Source organism: Rhinolophus sinicus, linkage group LG10 (genome assembly GCF_036562045.2).
Source record: "Rhinolophus sinicus isolate RSC01 linkage group LG10, ASM3656204v1, whole genome shotgun sequence".
Taxonomy (NCBI): domain Eukaryota; kingdom Metazoa; phylum Chordata; class Mammalia; order Chiroptera; family Rhinolophidae; genus Rhinolophus; species Rhinolophus sinicus.
The window spans coordinates 63168699-63187623 of NC_133759.1; the positions used below are offsets into that span (position 1 = coordinate 63168699).

Genomic DNA, 18925 nt, shown 5'->3' on the forward strand with positions numbered 1-18925 from the left:
AGACCTGAGTTGTAGTGCTATTGGCTGTGACTTCTACGTTTATAAATCAACATTATATATTAAATAAGGTGTCTTTAAACAGAAACACACATGAAACAAGGTTATGTATGAAAATGTGACCAAAGGCTGCGGAAGCCTAACCCTGTATGTCCGCTAGGAGCAGTGCTTCAGTTTTCCCTCACTCAGTATTCAGGCACTTGGGAGAACATAAGCGTCTTATTCCATTTGTGCTGCTATAACAAAAACACCACAGACTGGTGGCTTACACGCTAAGCATTATTTCTCCCAGTTCTGGAGGCTGGGAAGTCCAAGATCAACGCCCCGGTAGGTTCAGTGGGTGATAGGGCCCGCTTCTTAGTTCAGAAACAGCCATGTTCTTGCTGTAGCCTCGCGTGGTGGGAGGGGAGGGGGAGCTCTCTGGGGTGCTTTAGGGTGCTCCTCCCATTCATGAGGGCACGACTCTCGTGACCTCATCACCTCCCAAAGCCCAGTCTCCAAACACCATAACACTGGGGAATTAAGTTTCAGCATGTGAATTTTGAGAGACACAAACATTGAGTTCATAGCAATAATTACTGTGAATAATGAGACTTGACTGTAGTAGTTAAATACAAAGATGCCTTAATATTGGGCATCCGTTGCAGTCCATGGTCAAAGCCCTTGTTTATAAGGAACTTGGGACACCCAGAGGATCTTGTCATCAAGATATAAATGTAAGAAATAGTACGGAGAGTGAAGTTATGGCCATATGTAGCTTTAACTTATATATTCTTACAGGGAGAAATACTAATTTAATAATATGTAGAATTCATCTGTCATTTCATTTGGGGGTGTACATACCAGTGTAAGCATGGCATGGGGGGATCCCTCTTAAGTGTCAGCTCCTGGTGCTTTTCTTAGGCACTCAGGTTCTTATGCTGATGTAAAGACAACTGCCTCTGAAAATGTCCTGAGAGAAAGAAAACCTGAGTCTGCTAATGACCAAAGGAGTTTGCAAGAGTAATTTTAATTGACTCGCTGACTTTGAATGTAGCCTACCAGTAAGAGTCAGTGACATTGTACCTTCTTCTGCAGTAGATGGACACACCTCTTACCAGATTTTGCCATAGAGCCCTGGTTGTGTTTCAGATTTCCAGTGCAACTATTTATGGAAGGCAGTGCAAAGCGTGATGCTTTAGAGACCAGCATGTTTCATCTAGTGGTGTCAGCCCCAGACACTGAACTTACTTAACAGAGTAATCCATTGGTAATAATGGTGTCCGATCTTTTTCATGCCCCACAACACAGTTGACACTTGTAGATGTCACAGCTCTCATTGCACTGCGGCGCTTTTCTGCCATGGGGCAGGGAGGCGAAGATGGTTCTCCTCTCGGGGGTGCATTTTAAATCTCAGTGGTGAAGTAGGGGAAACTGTAAGTTGAAAATCCTCCTTCCCTTCTTTCCCCCTTTTTTGGCTTTTGTTGTTTGTTCCATGTTCCATCTCCAGGAAGCAGACACTGGGCTTCAGTCTATTGAACTTAGTGTACACAGTCATAAAACAAGCTTGTACTAAGGTATTATTTCCTTATACAAATATTAAAAGATATTAATTGTTTTGAAAGAGAGGCTAGCTTTTGTTTTAAGGTTCCAAATATGTCTATTTGTGTGAAACAGGAATAGTGTGAAATGTGTGAAATGGAAATTCCAGAGTGACAGTGTCTTGGGTTTCTTGCAGTGACAGCCTTTAGAACTTTTGCATATCATGGAAAACATTGTTGATTACGAAGACTCTGCAATGCCGAGCGCCTGGGCTTTCAGGATGAGATGCACCACATTATTTAGCATCTAAGTGATGCTTTAGTCAGCTGATAAATATTTTTAATTAAATAACAAAAGATTAGAGTAAGATGTTTGCCTCTCTTCATCTAACTTTTTTTTTTTAAAGACAAACTACACGTGTGGGGTGCTGTTCTTATTAGCATGTTGGTGCAGATTTATAAGACTGCATGCTTTCAGCTTAGATGTTAGGGCTTGCTTTCATTTCCATTCTAAGTGATGCATGCAAAAATTTTCACAGAGGAGCGAGTGTGAAGCCTTAATAATCATTGGAACTACTGTGTAATGAAACCGCCCAGGGCTTTAAAATGATGCCTGGAGAGACCTGTGTTTCTGGAGATGTGCGTCTCAGGCTCCCGTCTCTTATTGTATTGTATCCAGAGAAAGATCTTGAGGGTCAAACAACCTTTAATGTAGGCTGAACATGACTTTTCTAGAACATGTACCTCTGGGCTCATGGGCAAAGGTTGAGAGGCCACGTCATGTTGTGGAGCACTTTTCCCTCTCTGATGAGGCAAGGTGACTTGTTTGAAATTTATGTTCTGTTATTAGCATATTATTGTATCACAAACATAGAAAGGATGACATTGGCGTGGAGGTAGGATGTTTATTGGAGAGTCAGTTAGGGTCTCTGGTTCATTTTTCGAGGGGCCAGGGATATTCAGGAAGGGAAGGGAAGACCTTGTGAGGTGACCAAGTCTCTGACACAGGAATTGAATGAGGCAGCTCGAGCTGCCGTAACAAACACCACAGACCAAGAGGCTTAAACCACAGAAATTATTTCCTCACAGTTCTCTGAAGGCTGGAAATCCAATATCAAGGTATAGGCAGGGTTTGTTTCTCCTGCAACCACTCTTGGCTTGTAGATAACCACCTTCTCCCTGTGTTTTCACATGGCCTTATGCATCTCTGCATTCTAATCGCCTCTGCTTATAAGGACAGCAGTCCTGTTGGATATTGGATTAGGGCCCACCCTAACTTAATTACCTCTTTAAAGACAGTCTCCAAATACAATCACATTCTGAGGTCCTGGAGATTAGGATTTCAACATATGAAATGTAAAGAAAGTATAGAACGTTTTGGTGGAATTTAAAAAAACAAAAATTCCATTTCTCATGGTGAGATGGGCTAAATGCTGCTTCTCAAACTTCAGTTACTTGTATAGGACCTTCACAACTTTTGCCGTGACTACCTAAACTTTCTTAGTTCATGGTGCCGTTAGTGTCTTAGTTACTTTTTCACTGCGCCCCTAGACCATTTCTGTTAGGTCCCAACAACTGAGGAACCATTTGAAAATGTAAAACATATAAATTGAAAAACAAGTAGCATTTGTATAGTATTTGTAAATAACCACAGTACTTTCTAATGGGACTGTGTTGGAATCACATTGGACTACCACCCCGTTTTCCACGTTGATTTTCATGCAGGACTTCTTTTTCTCACAGCAGTCACCCCAAATCCAGCTTTGTGATGGCACGATGTGATGGAAATGAGTGTAGCACACTATAAGGCTGAAACCATGAACTCTCCTGAGTCTGACAGCTCTCACAGTAGTATCGCCATTTCTCTTGAAACTTTAAAATACCCCCAGTACCCTGTGAGTTCATGCAGCACCTGTGGAAACCTCAGTGCACAGTTTGGGGACCATGGAATGACATTATTTACCAAATATTTTCCTTTAATCACCTCACTTTTTGAAATTTTATTTTTATATTTTCTAACTTACCCTCATTGTGAACACTAACATCTATGAGAGATTGTCTCTATATTTAATACATAGTAAAATCCATATACCACCCAAAAATTATCTCATTTAGTACCAGTGGTACTTATACTTTAAGAAATACGGCATTCATCATTTAAAAGAGCAAACAATTTTATTTTAATGTTTGTTGTTTTCCCTGTAAGTGTCTGATTTTTTAATAGACTTTATTTTTTTTCCAGAACAATTTTAGGTTTACAGCAACCTTGAGCAGAAGGTACCGAGCTCTCCCATGTACTTCCCGCCCCCGCCCCACACAGCCTCGTCCACTCTCTCCATCCCCCTCCGGACTGTACCTTTGTTACAATTAGTGAACCTACTTTGATATATCATTATCATCCAAAGACCCTGCTTCCGTCAGGGTTCACTCTTGGTGGTGTACATCCTATGCGTTTGGACAAGTGCATGATGATGTGTGTCCATCCTTTTAGTGTCATATATAGTAGTTTCACTGCCCTGAAATCCTCTGTGCTCCATCTGTTTGCTGAACTTGACTTTTCTTTTAGGAACTTGAAATGCAGGCTCGAGCGCATGGACTTTCCCTTATTCCATCCACGGGCCTCTGCTCTCCAGATTTGGTAAATCGGATCATTAAGCAAGAACCATCTCTTGAGAACTGCAATCAAGACCTCCTTCCACATCACGCAGACCTAACTTGTACAACAACCCTGGATCTCACAGACGGCACCATCACCTTCAGCAACAACCTCGGACCCGGGACCGAGAGCGGCCAAGCCTACAACGTCCCCACGAAAATGGGATCTAAACTGGAAGACATCCTGATGGATGATACTCTTTCTCCTGTTGGCGTCACTGATCCCCTTCTGTCGTCAGTGTCCCCTGGAGCTTCCAAAACAAGCAGCCGAAGGAGCAGTATGAGCATGGAGGAGACCGAGCACGCTTGTTAGCACAGCCCCTACTCTGCATCCTCACAGACTGCTTCTTCCCCGACTCGTAGATTTCATAATTGACCTGAAGGGGTTTTCTTGATAATTTTCCTTTAATATGAAATTTTTTTCATGATTTATCAATAGCCCAGGATATATTTTATTTTTAGAATTTTGTGAAACAGACTTGTATATTCTATTTTACAACTACAAATGCCTCCAAAGTATTGTACAATAAGTGTACAGTATCTGTGAACTGAATTCACCCCGGACGTTAGCTTTCTGAGCAAGAGGATTTTGCATCAGAGAAATTTCTGTCCATTCTTATTCAGGGGAAACATGGTTTGAGTCACCCCCTGTGACTTCCTTGGAAATTAAATGTAAAGTTTAATCAAAAGAATGTAAAGCAACCAACAAAAAAAAAAAAAAAAAAAAAGAAAGGAAGAAAGACACAGAAAGGCAGAGAGAGGAAAGAAAAGAAAATCCACACAAAATTTTTTCCAGTTTGTAAATGTGTTCATTGGTACTGTCTTAAAGATACAATACCCTTCTAGCAGTATTCAGTCTTTATACTGCAAACTGTTTAAAGAAATACTATATTCTGTAAAAGAAAAAAATATAACCATTTTCATGACAATTGTCTTGTTAGTAAACATAACTGATACTTTACTTAGGTGCAACTGAAACTGAAGGGAGACAGGCCAAGACTCTGAAACACGGGGTCTAATGGTTCACTCTGTGCTGTTATGATTTTCCTCATCAATGAGTATGATTCAGTTTTTCATAAGATCTATTTTATTTTGAAACGAAAACTAATGTCCTCTCAAAGTAAAACATTGAGGAGCACTGAAAGTTTTACTTTTTTTTCATTCAATTTTGATTTTTGATAAGAAAACCGAACTGGACACATTTCTAATTGGCTTCACTATTTTTATTTTTAAATTATGTTTTACTGTTCATTTGATTTGTACAGATTCTTTATTATCATCTTCTTTTCAATATGTTTGTATTTGTAAGAATATGCATCTTAAAGTGGCAAGTTTTCAATATTTTTACAACTCACTGGTGGTTTTCTGCATTCTTTGTACACACACGAAAGAAAACTTTTATGCAAGGTCTTGTGTTTAAAGAGAGCTTTGCAAATGTTTTGTATATTACAGCCTCACTCAGAACTGTTTTTCCACACATTTAAGGTGTAGTATTAATAGGTTAAAACCTGCTTTCTAGGGAGAATAAACCTACATATTTATTTTTAGTGATATAAAAATAGCAATATTCTTGGAGACTGATAACCATAGCATTAATACGCCCATTATGGTCATTTAAATTGAGGTTTATTTCAGCAAACTTGCTGAATTTTTTTAAAGAGAGAAATACTGTATTGGCAAATTACTGTTACTTGATAACAATGTTTTAAAAAGCAGCAATGTTGTAAAGTTAGTTTCCGTGCATTATCTACTTGTGTAGTCCTATGCAATAACAGTAGTGTGACATGTATTCTATCAGGCCTAGATGTTTTATACAGATAATATGTGGTGTCAAGAGCCAGACTGTTGAATGGAATTTCGCAGTAGCAGCCCACAATTGAATAGCAAGTGATATAACGCATATCCATTCAGAATGAAGTGCCTTAAATTAGCAGTAATCTTTTTTGGGGCGAGCACTGACTGAACTGTAACATGGGAGAAAGTTTCAAGATGGAGTCTGTAGTCAAGGGGACATGTACCGTAGCATGGTGCCTATGTAGACAATAGAAGAGCTTCCAATTTTCCTTCAGATATTTTTAATATTAAATATATTTTAGTGACAGAGTGCCAACTTCTTTCATCAGGAAACCTTATTCAGGAGGGTTTTTTTAAAAAAAGAAAATAAGTTTAAGTGTCAAATGTGAATTGGTGATGGGTGTTGGAGGGTTCAGAGAGGAGTGATTGTCAGGTGTATGTGTGGATGGCTTACGTGACAATAATCAGCTGTGTAGTTCCCATGCACGCTGGGCAATGAGAATCCTTGGAAACGTTGATGATGCTATCAGTTTTATAGCTTTATTACTTAAGGGGGTAGGGAAATTGGTTCCCATTCTTTCAACCTCCTTAATTGTATAGCTCTTTTCCTAGAATAGTGATGCAAATCTGCATGAACAGCTAATTGTACCATAGTGTTCACTGATACAATCATAGCATTGTCTATTTTTCTCTTCATATTTATATGGGGGGGAGGGGAGCTGGGCGCAAAAGTCAAAGATTGCAATGGTATGATGCTAGTTTCTTTTAGCTGATTTGGAAGGTTCTTAAAAACAGCAAGGTTGACTAACCCACAGCCAGGGCTAAGCTCCCTGATAGGAAGGTTTGTTGAGAGAAAGCATGGCATCTTGTTCCACTGCCCTGGATCTCACATCTCCTGAGCTCACCATTCACTGCTGCCCTTTCCCCTTCTTCTTAAGAGACAATTTCTGGGAGTGGCAGGTGAATAAGCCCAGGAGAATGCTGCAACTTCCAGGGTGGTTTTATTTATTTCTTTTCTGCCAAATAGAGTGTGGATGCGTTTTAGGGACTAGTTAAACCACAAGGCAGTGGTTTCAGCTCACCGTCTATGATGAATGATCCACACCACTCCCCCATCTCTGGGTGCAGAATTGTGACTCAGGGGTGGACCTCCATCTGGAGTGACTAGCAGGCCAAACTTGTCCACCTGCCTCTGGGTCAGGTAATGGAAATACCAAACCTTCTGACTTTGCCAAAAACCATGCAACCAACTTGGTCATATGCAGAATGACAGAGTTCTTTCTGGTTGTTTTTAAATAATAAAGCAATAAGAACAAATAAAATACAGAGGAAGTTAAAAGATACAAAATAAAGCACAAAGGAATGCACTTATCAATATTTTTTAAATGCACTGGGGGAAAGTTGATGTTGACAGCAGTGTATTAAAAAACCCTATTTCTTGAAAAAAAACACACGACAAATGACTGTCTCTTGCGGACGCTTGGTACTGTAATGTAGTCATCTGCTGTTGGATGCACCAGTTAATTTCTGTATGGTCCATAGCACTGTATATTATGGATCAATATTAATGTATCCAAATATATAATTGAACTGTTGTTCTTGATAGCCTCATTAAAGCATTTGGTTTTTCACATAGTGGTGGTCAATTGTGTTTAATTAGTTAATGCCAATTTTGAATATTGTTTGCCTTATCAAAAAAGGTAGTGCTCATTTCTTTTCAGATTTAGTGAATAACAAATTGCGTGAAAAATTTTAAAATGTCGGTAAGTACTTTTTTTGTGTTTGTTTTAAATGCCATTCTAAGATACTACTTTTTGGTTTTAAACATTTTTGATTACTCTATGAATTGCATTCAGATGAACTATAATTATGCAGCTTCTTTTCCCTTCTGAATTTGGGGGAGATTTTAAACTCCCAAATGCCAAGAATTCATTTTAGATATAGAAGTTTTATTTAAAATGTTTCAGTGAAGTGGTTTTACAAGAAGAGAAATTATCAGAGAAACCCATGCATATTTACAAAAAAGATATTGGGTTTTTAAAATACAAATTTATAATAATGAAAGCTTAATCTTAATATACCCAGGCTGCCAGTTCCTGGCATTTTTTTTTTTTTTTTAAATGCAGCACTTAAGAATCATTTGATAAATGCTGGATTTGACTTTGGAAGTGTCAGACAAAACATGTCTTTATTCCCTAGCTAGACCTTAAACTTCTGCCCTCTTAAAAAAATATTCTAGTTTAACCTCTGGAGAAAATGAGCAAGAAACTCCCTATAATGCTCTGATCTGATTGTCAGCTTTTTCTTAAGTTTTTTTTTTTTTTTTCTTAAAGTGTAGTATACAATAATCGAGCCCTTTTTCAGAGTCATTTGAATTATTTATATTTCCCATAGAAATGTGATTGTGATATCTTAAAAACATGTAAAAGTAGAAAGATATTCTATCTGAATGAGAGAATTTTCTGGGGACGAAAAAGCAGGTAAGTTGAAAGTTGGAGCTGTTCGTCTCAGGAGGTGGGGAGCAGGACCTTAGCCCAGATTTCTGACCTGGCATGTGTCTTAACAGTCACTTCACACTTTGTAAGGATCCTGAATCCCTAGTGACTCCTCCATGTAATTCTATGTTACGGCATTATTACCTGAACATCAGCATGGACCCTCAGCTAGACTTCCTGTGTTTGAATCTTCTCTCTCCCCCTTTCCAGCTGTGTGATTTTGAGCAGGTTACTTAGCCTCTCTGTGCCTCAATTTCCTTTCTGTTCATTGGAGATAGTAATAAAAGCTACCACATGGTGGTCTTGTGAAGACCATTCAATTTAAGACAATAGATTTTTGCTTGGCAGCACTCAGTACATGGTAAGTGTTTTTAGATTATTATCATGATCATCTTCATTATTAAAATAGACCATACTGCCCGGAGCACCTAAAATCTTTGTATGCATCAACAGTGCATGTCCTGAGCAACACTGCCTGTTAGCATAGCGCTAATATTTGTGTGAATGAGCAAGGTGACAGAAGCCACAGGCTACTTTAGAGGAGAGAACATGGCTGTCTCTAGGACCCAGCCTTAGAATATTTTAGAGAATTAATAATAAACTCAATTTATCATATTTTTAAAATCTTCAGTGCAAGTGACCTAATAGATATTTAAATTGTATTAAACCTGTATACTCTGCATGTGTGCCTGTGCCATGAGAATTACTGTGCTATATTATTTCCAGAAAGTGTGCCTTGCCAGATCTGAAATCGCTATTATATTCCCTGGAGAATTAAACCGACTATTGCTTTATGACATACACCGATATTACGTATCTAAAGACTGGCGTCTTGACTATACCCTATGTGTTCACTTTCCTATCAATATTAAAGTGTTTTCAGGTTTTTATTTTCAGTTATACATAATTTGATGACGTCTTTAGAACCGATAACTGAGGAGGTACTCTCCATAATCCAGCCCACGGAAAGGAACCTGCAGAACTCCTGTTTTTATGTTTCTGTGTATGCCAACATTTAATGCATAGCCAAGTAGCAGGAGAAAAGCGCATTTAAGAGGATTGTTGTAGGGTTAGAACTTTCATTAGATTTAGAGAGAGGTGGTCACGATCATCTCTTCATTCTTTGCTGCCACATTTGAAGCTCAATAGCAACGGCTTCATTCCCTCACTGTCACTAGCATGAATCCATCCTTAAGATACATCTTGTGCAGAATACAAATGAAGACACTTCCATTCCATTCCCAGTGTTTCCAAGAGGCATGTGCCAAAAAAAGTTCAGAGTACCTTTGTCATATTAAAATCGTCAGTCTTATTCATGTATAAAATTTAGACGGCCACTCAGATGTGTGCCCAATACTTAAGAGACCTTTGGAGCCTATTAACTATACCAGATACTCCGGAAAGTAATATGACAGTACCCAAGTCCAAGTAAATCTCAGCAACACGTCTAAATGGTAATGGCAGTTTGCTTTAGAACAATTTGCATTTTAAATTTCTCATTATGGAGTCAATTGATGTTACATTCAAGTGGGTGTGATTGTCACTCAGAATTCCTTACATATTGTTCAGACAGCAAATCTGTGTAGATAAAAACCACCAAATAGTGTTTCTCAAACTTCACTTTATGGGACTAGTTCCACCAAAAGTTGCTTTGGGGAATGGGGGATTGGAAGTAGAGCTAGGAGGCGAAATGCTGTAGTTAATTTTGAGGAAGTTAACTTTGGGAAATGTTGGATTAAATAAATTTGAACAGGTATCTCTACTGCAAGACATACATTCTGAAATATGATACTGTGAATGAGACTTTTTAGGACTGGGAATAGTCTATAATGTTTCCCAATCTTATTTAACAACAGTGTGTGTGTGTGTGTGTGTGTGTGTGTGTGTGTAAAACATCTGTTAATGGTTCCAAAGAACATAGTTTGGGAAATTCTGAAGAGTACACAGAAATTTATATAGAGTTGATAACCAGTTCTTCTTTCTTCCTAAGGTAAATATGCTTATACTTGTTTATTCTGTAGGTAGAAACCATTGCATTAAAAATTATTTCTTAATAAATTAGCTTAGGTTTTCATTTCCTGTGAAAATATAAAGTCGTGGTTAAGGAAACTATTGCCATTAAAATATTCCTGAATTCAAAAAGTAATTTATGTTTTCTATGTTCACATTATTGTACCTTTTCTATGAGAGGTTAGAAAAAGAAGTTCTTCATACTGCATGTCTCCCACCCTCAAATACAGGCACCTGATGTTTGGGAAGTAGGGTTCAGATCTAAGCTATAGTACAGTGGCTTACAACTACCGGTCCTGCTCATTGCCTTTTGGTTGAAAGAAGTTAGAAGAATTGTACTGTATTCAGAATTTACAAAGTCTGGTCAATGATTCATTTTTTTAATGCAGGCAAATCCTAACAGACCAGGTTATAGCTCCAAAGTTCAGTTACCAATGGGTCATAGGCCAACCCACAAAAGCTACGTTAAACATATGCTCCCTCCCTCGCCCTCCCTCTTCTTTCCTTAAAGCAATTTGAACTGGTCTCCTGTCACTTGCATATAAAACAATCATATTTGTGATCAGTAGACAAGTACTGGCAAGTTTGCCACAATATTGTCAATAGGAACACAGTCTTATTAAAAAAAAAAAAAGTAAGATTGGAAATTAGTACTAGGTTAAAAGAATCTGTTTGCTAGGACTAGAAATATCTATTTACAACCACATCATCACATCTTATTTACGAGTTCTCAGGAGAATTAAAGTTGCATATGAAATAACACGTAACTTCTGTCTTTAAATGGCCAAAATTGTCTGTTCATTATTTTTGATGATAGGCTTTCTCAAGCATATTATTTTCTACCTCTTAAAATCTACCTCTTAAAACAGAGTATAATGAATATAATTTTATGCTAATCAAGTTAAGTCATTAACAGTGAATACGACTGTGTCTTTTCTAAAAAGATTTTTATTAAAAAATACAGCTAACATACATCACATCAGTTTCAGGTTTACACCATAGTTATTTAACATCTGTACACCTAAAGAAGTGATCACCATGGTAAGTCCAGCAACCATCTGACACTGTACCACACTATCACAATATTATTGACTATATTCCCTATGCTGTATATTACATCCCATGACTTGTTTGTTTTATATCAGGAAATTTGAACCTCTTATTCCCTTCAGCTTCCATCCCTCTTTAAATTTTTCAATTAAACATTCGGTATTATTTTATATTAATTTCAGGTGTACAGCATAGTGGTTAGACATTTATAAGTTAAGTGATCCCCTTGACTAGTACCCACCTGTCACTACACAGTTATTACCATTTTATTGACTATATTCTCTATGCTTTGCATCCCCATGACTTTTGTAACTATCAATTTGTACTTCTTAATCCCTTCACCTTTTTTTACCCTGCCCCCAACCCCTCCCATCTACCACCCCAATAAATCTAGTATCCATCTAACAGCATACATCGTTATTATGATATTATTGACTACATTCCTGTGCTATGCCCTAATCCCATGACTACTGTGTAACAACCAATCTGTACTTTTTAATTCTTTACCGTTTTTCACCCACACACTAAACTCCCCTTGCATCTGGCAACCATCAAAATGTTCTCTGAACATGTTTCTGTTTTATTTGTTTATTTTGTTCTTTAGATTCCACATATAAGTGAAATCACATTGCATCTGTCTTTCTCTGTCCGACATACTCCACTCAACACAACACGCTCCAGGTCCATCCATGCCACAGCAGATGGTAAGAACCCATTCCCTTCCCTGGCTGAACAATATTCCGTTGTATATGTGTACCGCCTCCTCTTTATCTATTCTTCTATTGATGGACACCCAGGCTGCCTCCACATCTTGGCCATTATAACAGTGCTGCAATGAACATATGGATGCACATGTCCCTTCAAAGTAGCATTTTGGGTTTCTTAGTATAAATACCAAAAAGTGGAATTACTGTGTCCTATATCTCTTGTTATAGCCTTTGTTTTAAAGTGTATTTTGTCTGGTGTAAATATTGCTACATAAACTTTTTTTTTTCATTTCCATTTTCATGAAATAACTTTTTCCATTCCTTCATTTTCCGTCTGTGTATGTCTTTCAATCTGAAGTGAGTCTCTTGTAGGCAGCATATGTAAGGATTTTGTTTTCTTACTCATTCAGCCACCCTATGTTTTCAATTGTAGCATCTAATCCATTTACATTGAAAGTAATTGTAGACAGATATGTTGTTACTGCATTTTATTATTCCTATTTTTTTTATCTTTTTTTTTTTCCATCTTAAAGAAGTCCCTCTAACATTCCTTGTAATATTGATTTGGTGGTGATGAACCCCTTTAGCTTTTTCTTGTCTGGGAAACTCTTTATCTGTCCTTTGATTTTAAATGATAGTCTGGCTGGGAACAGTAATCTTGGTTGTAGATCCTTGCTTTTCAGCATGTTGAATAAGTGTTGCATCCCTTCTGGCCTGCAAAGTTTTTGTTCAGAAATCAGCTGACAACCTTACTGGAGCTCCCTTATAAATTACTAGTTGCCTTCCTCTTGCTACTTTTGGGATTCTCTCTTTGTCTTTCACCTTTGCCATTTTTATTATAATCTGTCTTGGTGTGGGCCTTGTTTGAGACTCTGTGCTTCCTGGGCTTATATGTCTATTTCCTTCACCAGTTTAGGAAAGTTTTCAGTCATTATTTCTTCAAATATGTTTTCAATCCCTTGCATTCTCTCTTTTCTTTCTGGAAGCCCTATTATGCAAATATTGGTGTGTTTGATGTTGTCCCAGAGACCTCTTAAGCTCTCCTCATTTTTTTGGATCCTTTTTCCCCTTTGCTATTCTGATTGTGTGTTTTGTGCTACCTTGTCTTCTAAATCACTGATTCAGTCCTCTGCTTCATCTAGTCTGCTGGTGATTCCTTCTAGTGCATTCTTCATTTCAGTTATTGTATCCTTCACTTCTGACTGGTTCTTTTTTCTTTCATTTTCTTTTTTTTTTTTTTTTTTTTTTTTTTTTGGTTTCTATCTCTTTGTTGAAGTTCTCACAGAATTCCTTGAGCTTCCTTATAACCATTGTTTTGAACTCGGTATCTGGTAGATTGTTTGCCTCCATTTTGTTTAGTTCTTTCTCTGGAGTTTTCTCTTCTTTCATTTGGGACACATTTCTTTGTTTCCTCATTTTGGCTGCCTCTCTCTGTGTTTGTTTCTATTATTAGGTAGATCTGCTGTGTCTCCCACTCTTGCCAGGTGGCCTTATGTAGTAGGTGCCCTGTAGGGTCCTGGCACAGTCTCCCTGGTCACCTGTGCTGGGTGCTCCAGGACTGTCCCTTGTGTGGGTTGTGTGTGCCCTCCTGTTATAGTTAAGCCTTGGTTGCTATTGGCATATCAGTGGGTGGCTGTGACCCTCAGGCTCATTGGCTGTGGGCTTTGGCTATGTCCACAGCTTACAGGCTGCTCTGCAGGGGGTTCACCACATGGAGCTGGATTCACCCCAGCAGGCTCTGGTGCCTGCTGAGACCACCCTTTGGGTGTGCCACTTGTGGGGCTCATTCGTTGGTGCTCTGCTATTGGTCTGAAACCAACCTCCAGGTATGTTGATTCTGAGGCCTTTTGGGAGCGGCTCCAGTGCAGGCCCAGGTCATCCATTGCCTGTGACAGGTCAGGAACTATCTGGTAGGAGCTACACAGCAACCTACAGTTGGTCACTACCTGTGCTCCCATGAAGTTCAGCTGCTGATAAAGTCTTATTTGGTATGCAAGTTGGGTGTAGTGGGGTCTCAGGGAATCGGCAGGTTGGAGCTGCAGAGCTCACCAGGCCAATCAGATTTAGATTTGCCTGTTGGGGAGGTCTCAACACAGGAAAGATAGCACCTGCCTGCCAGCTGCATGGGGGAAAGACCCCACACAGGGAAAATGGTGACTATCTTCCAGCCCTCACTAGAAGCCACACACCTCAGTCTACCCCCTAGATGTCTCTGATACACCCCCCCACTGTCCCTTCGCCAGAGCCCAGGGTGAGTTCCCAGGAGTGTGTCTGTGCATGGGCCCTTTAAGAGGACATCTGGCTTTCCTGCCACCTTCTATCCCACCTGGGTGGTTGGAATCCCTACTGTTTTTCACAGCTAGATGTTGTGGGAACTCCTCTTCCTGGCACCAGTACTCTGAGCTGGGGAGTCTGGTGTGGGCAAGGTATCCCTTGCTCCTCCAGGGGGAACTTCCATAGCTGAGATATCCCTCCTGGATATCCCTGAGATATCAAGCGCCACAAGGAGGTTTGGGCTGGACTGTTCTGCATCTCCACCCCTCCTACCAGTCTCAATGTGGCTTTTTAAAAATATCCTTAGTTATAAAACGTCTGTTCAGTCAAACTTCAGATAGTTCTCCATGTTAATTGCTCTATAATTTAGTTGTAATTTTGATGTGTTCATGGGATGAGGCAAGCACAGCATTTATTTACTCTGCCATCTTGGATCTCTCTCAACAGAATTGTTGTGTTGAAGAAAATTAACAAGAAAAATATGCACTGTTTGAAAGTATGGGCAGTGTATAAACAGTGCTGTGATTTGGGTTGTGCAGAAACTTCTTTCTCCCCTACTCTCTTGTTTTTCCACTGGTTTTTGGCTAATAGAAATTGCTGGATTTGTGACCTGGTTAAAGAAATTTTACTATAATTAGAAACACAGGCCAGACTTCTTGGGCTCATGAGGTTTTGTTTTGCTATGCCACTTGTAAGTAAGTCTTCTTTCTACACTTTGCAGGAATTCCACTAATTTAGTGCAGCTCAGACTGTGACAGGAGTCAGCTAACTTTTCTGTAAAGGACCAGATAGTAAATACTGTAGGCTTTGTAGGCCGAGAGGCAAAATCAAGGTTATGTCAGTATGTGTGTAACAAGAGAGAAAACAAATTTCCAGAAATCTTTCAGTGATGAGATTCAAAGTATAATAATAATTGAGTTTCATTTATGTAACACAAATTTGCTCATGAGAAGAATGGAATGCTTTTTTGGGAGGGAATAACAGTTTGCTTAATTGGGGTTCGAAGTTAGTATTCTCTAGCATCAAATTAATTGTAAGTGTTCATCTGTGAAAACCACTCATAGCTCATGGGCTGTTCAGAAACAGGAGGTTGGTCAAATTTAGGCCATAGTTTCTTGCAACACATGGACTATGGCATAGATAGATAATTGTCCCCTGATAATGTTTTCTCTTCTTCTTTTAGTAATAGAACACTCTGAATTTTAGCTCAGCACATAGCCACATTGCTGGCTTCCTTTTTTTCCAGTTTCCCTTGCAACTAGGTGGGACCATAACATTAAATTCTGGATAATAGATGTGAGCAGCCCTGCATTTCTTACTCCCTACTGGCTGGAAAGAATAAGTGCTGAAGCAGCCTTCTGGGCACAGAGATACCGTGTTTCCTCGAAAATAAGACCTAGCCAGACAATCAGCTCTAATGTGTCTTTTGGAAGAAAAATTAATATAATTAATATATTATATGTTATATTATAATTATTCTATTATATTATGTAAGACCCGGTCTTATATTATAGTAAAATAAGACCAGGTCTTATATTAATTTTCGCTCCAAAAGACCATTAGAGCTGATTGTCCAGCTAGGTCTTATTTTCGGGGAAACACAGTACATGCCCTATGTTGACGATGGCAGAGCTGTGCCACCAGCCCTGGACCTCACATTGCTGAACACCTATGGGAAAAAGAAACTTATTTCAGGTCTGTATTTTGAGATCTTTTATTGTTGCAACTTAGCTGTGATTGCAATTTACTATACACTTTACAATTAAAAGTTAGAATGTTTCTTCCTCCTCTTCCTTTGCCTCCTCTTTTTCCTGCTCCTCTCCCTTGTCCTTTTCTTCAATGACATAATTCCAGGATTTTCACTATTTCCTACTTGTCTTACTACTCAAATAATTAAATCGATGAGTTGTTTTTTTTCTGCTTAAGCAAAAACAAATTAATTTTCCCTTTGCAGCTTGGTTGAGAAGAGTTGGATCAGAATTTAGAAGCCATCTAAGGATTTTGAATATTTCCTAAACAAATATGTGATACAATTGTTCCTTTTGGAATCATAAAAATCAAGCAAACAAACAAACAAACAAACAAACAAAAACTTTGGGGAGTGTATCATCTTACTTTGGTTAGGGAGACCTGCAGGCAGATTTTGTGTTTATTAGGATTATTATAAAAGACTAGATAACAACTTTGAATACTTATTTGTTTTGTTGTCAGCTGAACTTTTTCTTTAGTCATATCTAGTTTGAGATGAGGACCTGCTGAGAGTAGATTGTTGTACACACGTACTTGCACAAAATTGAAAATTATGCAAGAAGCAATGAAAGTACAAATGTTGTTGTCTGTGCTATGATTCACTGCAGAAGAGAAAGGTGACAGTGGCATTTTTCTCACCATTTCTTAAGGCCAAGGAATATGGGATAACTTCTTGGCCAAATGATTCAAGCTTTCTGAGACTTAATTTCCTCATTTGGAAAATGGAGGTTAAAAAAAAGTGCCCATCTCAGGGCCACTGTGAAAATTAATGAGAAAAAACATAAAAAATGCTTGATGGCTGTTATTTTCTCTTCAGTTGTATTTATACCACAGTGTTTTCTTTCAAACAGTAGTTGTCTTTTCTCCATAAAAAATAACTCTATTATTAGCCATCATATCCTAGTGGCTATAAAGCCCAAACTCCATTTGGTCACAGACAGTGTTTGAAATGGTATAAGATGTCAAACTTCATTTTTCTTGTTATTGTTCACATACAATTCCTTGAGAAAAAGGGCAATGGTTGTTTTTTGTTTTGTTTTTTATCAAAAGTGCCAGTAGGAACTTCTCTAGGTTTGCAGATTTTTCTGCAGGACCCACACAAGTCCTGGGCCATACCAGGCTCTATAATGCAGTCAAGAGCATGGGAGCTGGAAGCAGGCTGGGTTTGAATTCAATGTCCTCTACTGACCACCTTATAACCTTTTCTTAGACTGGCATTCCAATCCTACAATGGGCAGCCCCAGCCCCCTACTTTTGTGGTATTTTCCATGTTTTTGTTTTCCAAAGGGTTCCCTTACCTATTGCGGCAAAACAAACGAGCCCCATATTATGGCCTAATCAAAAAATATTTTATTATGCTCATGGATTGTGTGGGTGTCATGCAGGGTGTCATGTGGGGTCTCTGGTCCCACTCCCCACATAAGAACGAAGGACATGGTGAGGCCGAAAAGGAACACCCACAGAGCCATAGATAGTGGAGTCATACCACTATATTCTCGCTGGCGGCTGGGTTGGAGACACAGGAAGCAGGGGCCACACTATCCGCAACCTGCCGTCCACTTCTCTCTGTCAACCAACCTCACTTGCTAACTGCAATCCACCCTGCTAACTGCAATCCACGCTTGCCAGCTCAGCCACCATCTTCTTGCTAGCCCCCATTTTTCCTGCTAGCATAGCCACGGCCGTTATATTAGTGGCCAATGGCTCACTGGTTATAGCTGACGGCCAACTAGCCACAGCTGATGGCCATCCAATCACAGTTGATGGCCATTTACTACCCGAGAGAACACCTTTCCACATGAGGGTGAGAGCCTGGAAACTGCCCTTGTGGCTCTGTCCCCACAGTGAGTCAGAAATTTGGACAGAACACAGTTAGGGTGGCTTATGTTCTCTCTGCTCCATGAGGTCTGGGGCCTCAGCTGTTGAGAAGGCTCCGGCAGCTCCTGATGACTCATAGCTGAGGCTAGAATAATTAAAGTCTCCTTCATTCACAGTCTGGCGCCTGGGCTGCAATGACTCAAAGCTTTGGCTCAGCTGGGACCATTGACCAAAGTGCCCATCAGTGGCCTCTCCATGTGCCTTGGGTTTCTCTCAGCATGGTAGCTGGTTTCTGACAAGAAGCAACCCAAGAGCAAGGAAAGAAGCCCTGTGGCTTTTTATGACATGTCTTTGGAAGTCAAAAAGCATTACTTCCATCGTTCTCCTGATCTGAGCTATCACAAGTTCTGTCTGATTCCAGGGAAGGAGACGTGGACTCCACTCTGATTGAGAGAAGTGTCAAAGATATGAGGTCTTTTGTCTTGTTTTAAACTTTCCTCCTGTCTATTTGGCTCTGTTCCATGTATGGCACTTGTTACCCAGGTTCTGGTTACTGGTCCCTGGTCTTCCTTGATTGCTGTGCACGTGTGACTGACCCTAACCCCCAGTATCTGGCCCCAGAGCATTTCTCTGCTAACCCTCACTTCCTCCTTGCACTGCCCACACAGCAGTCCCTGTTACTACCCACTCCCCGAACCCTGCCTCACACCTCCTTTCTCTGCTCCAGCTCCATCTGACTACAGAAACCCCATTGGGTAGAATAATGTTTTTTGTAGTACAACCAAAATTTTCCTCAGTATTATAACTTCCTCCATGGTCTAACCATGACTTCATGGCACTTAATTATTCTGTGCTC

At 39.4% G+C, this 18925-nt stretch overlaps 1 protein-coding gene across 13 annotated transcripts in view; it reads left to right on the forward strand.

The window, feature by feature from the left end:
* Window positions 1-4904, forward strand: part of MITF (melanocyte inducing transcription factor) — a 204090-nt gene extending 199186 nt beyond the window's left edge. For all 13 annotated transcript variants that reach the window (XM_019711739.2, XM_019711740.2, XM_019711744.2 and 10 more), the window contains one exon: window positions 4084-4904. In XM_019711739.2, the coding sequence (XP_019567298.2) occupies window positions 4084-4485 (402 nt within the window). In that variant the 3' untranslated portion in view covers window positions 4486-4904. The remainder of the gene's footprint in view (window positions 1-4083) is intronic.
* The last annotated feature ends 14021 nt before the right edge of the window (window positions 4905-18925 follow it).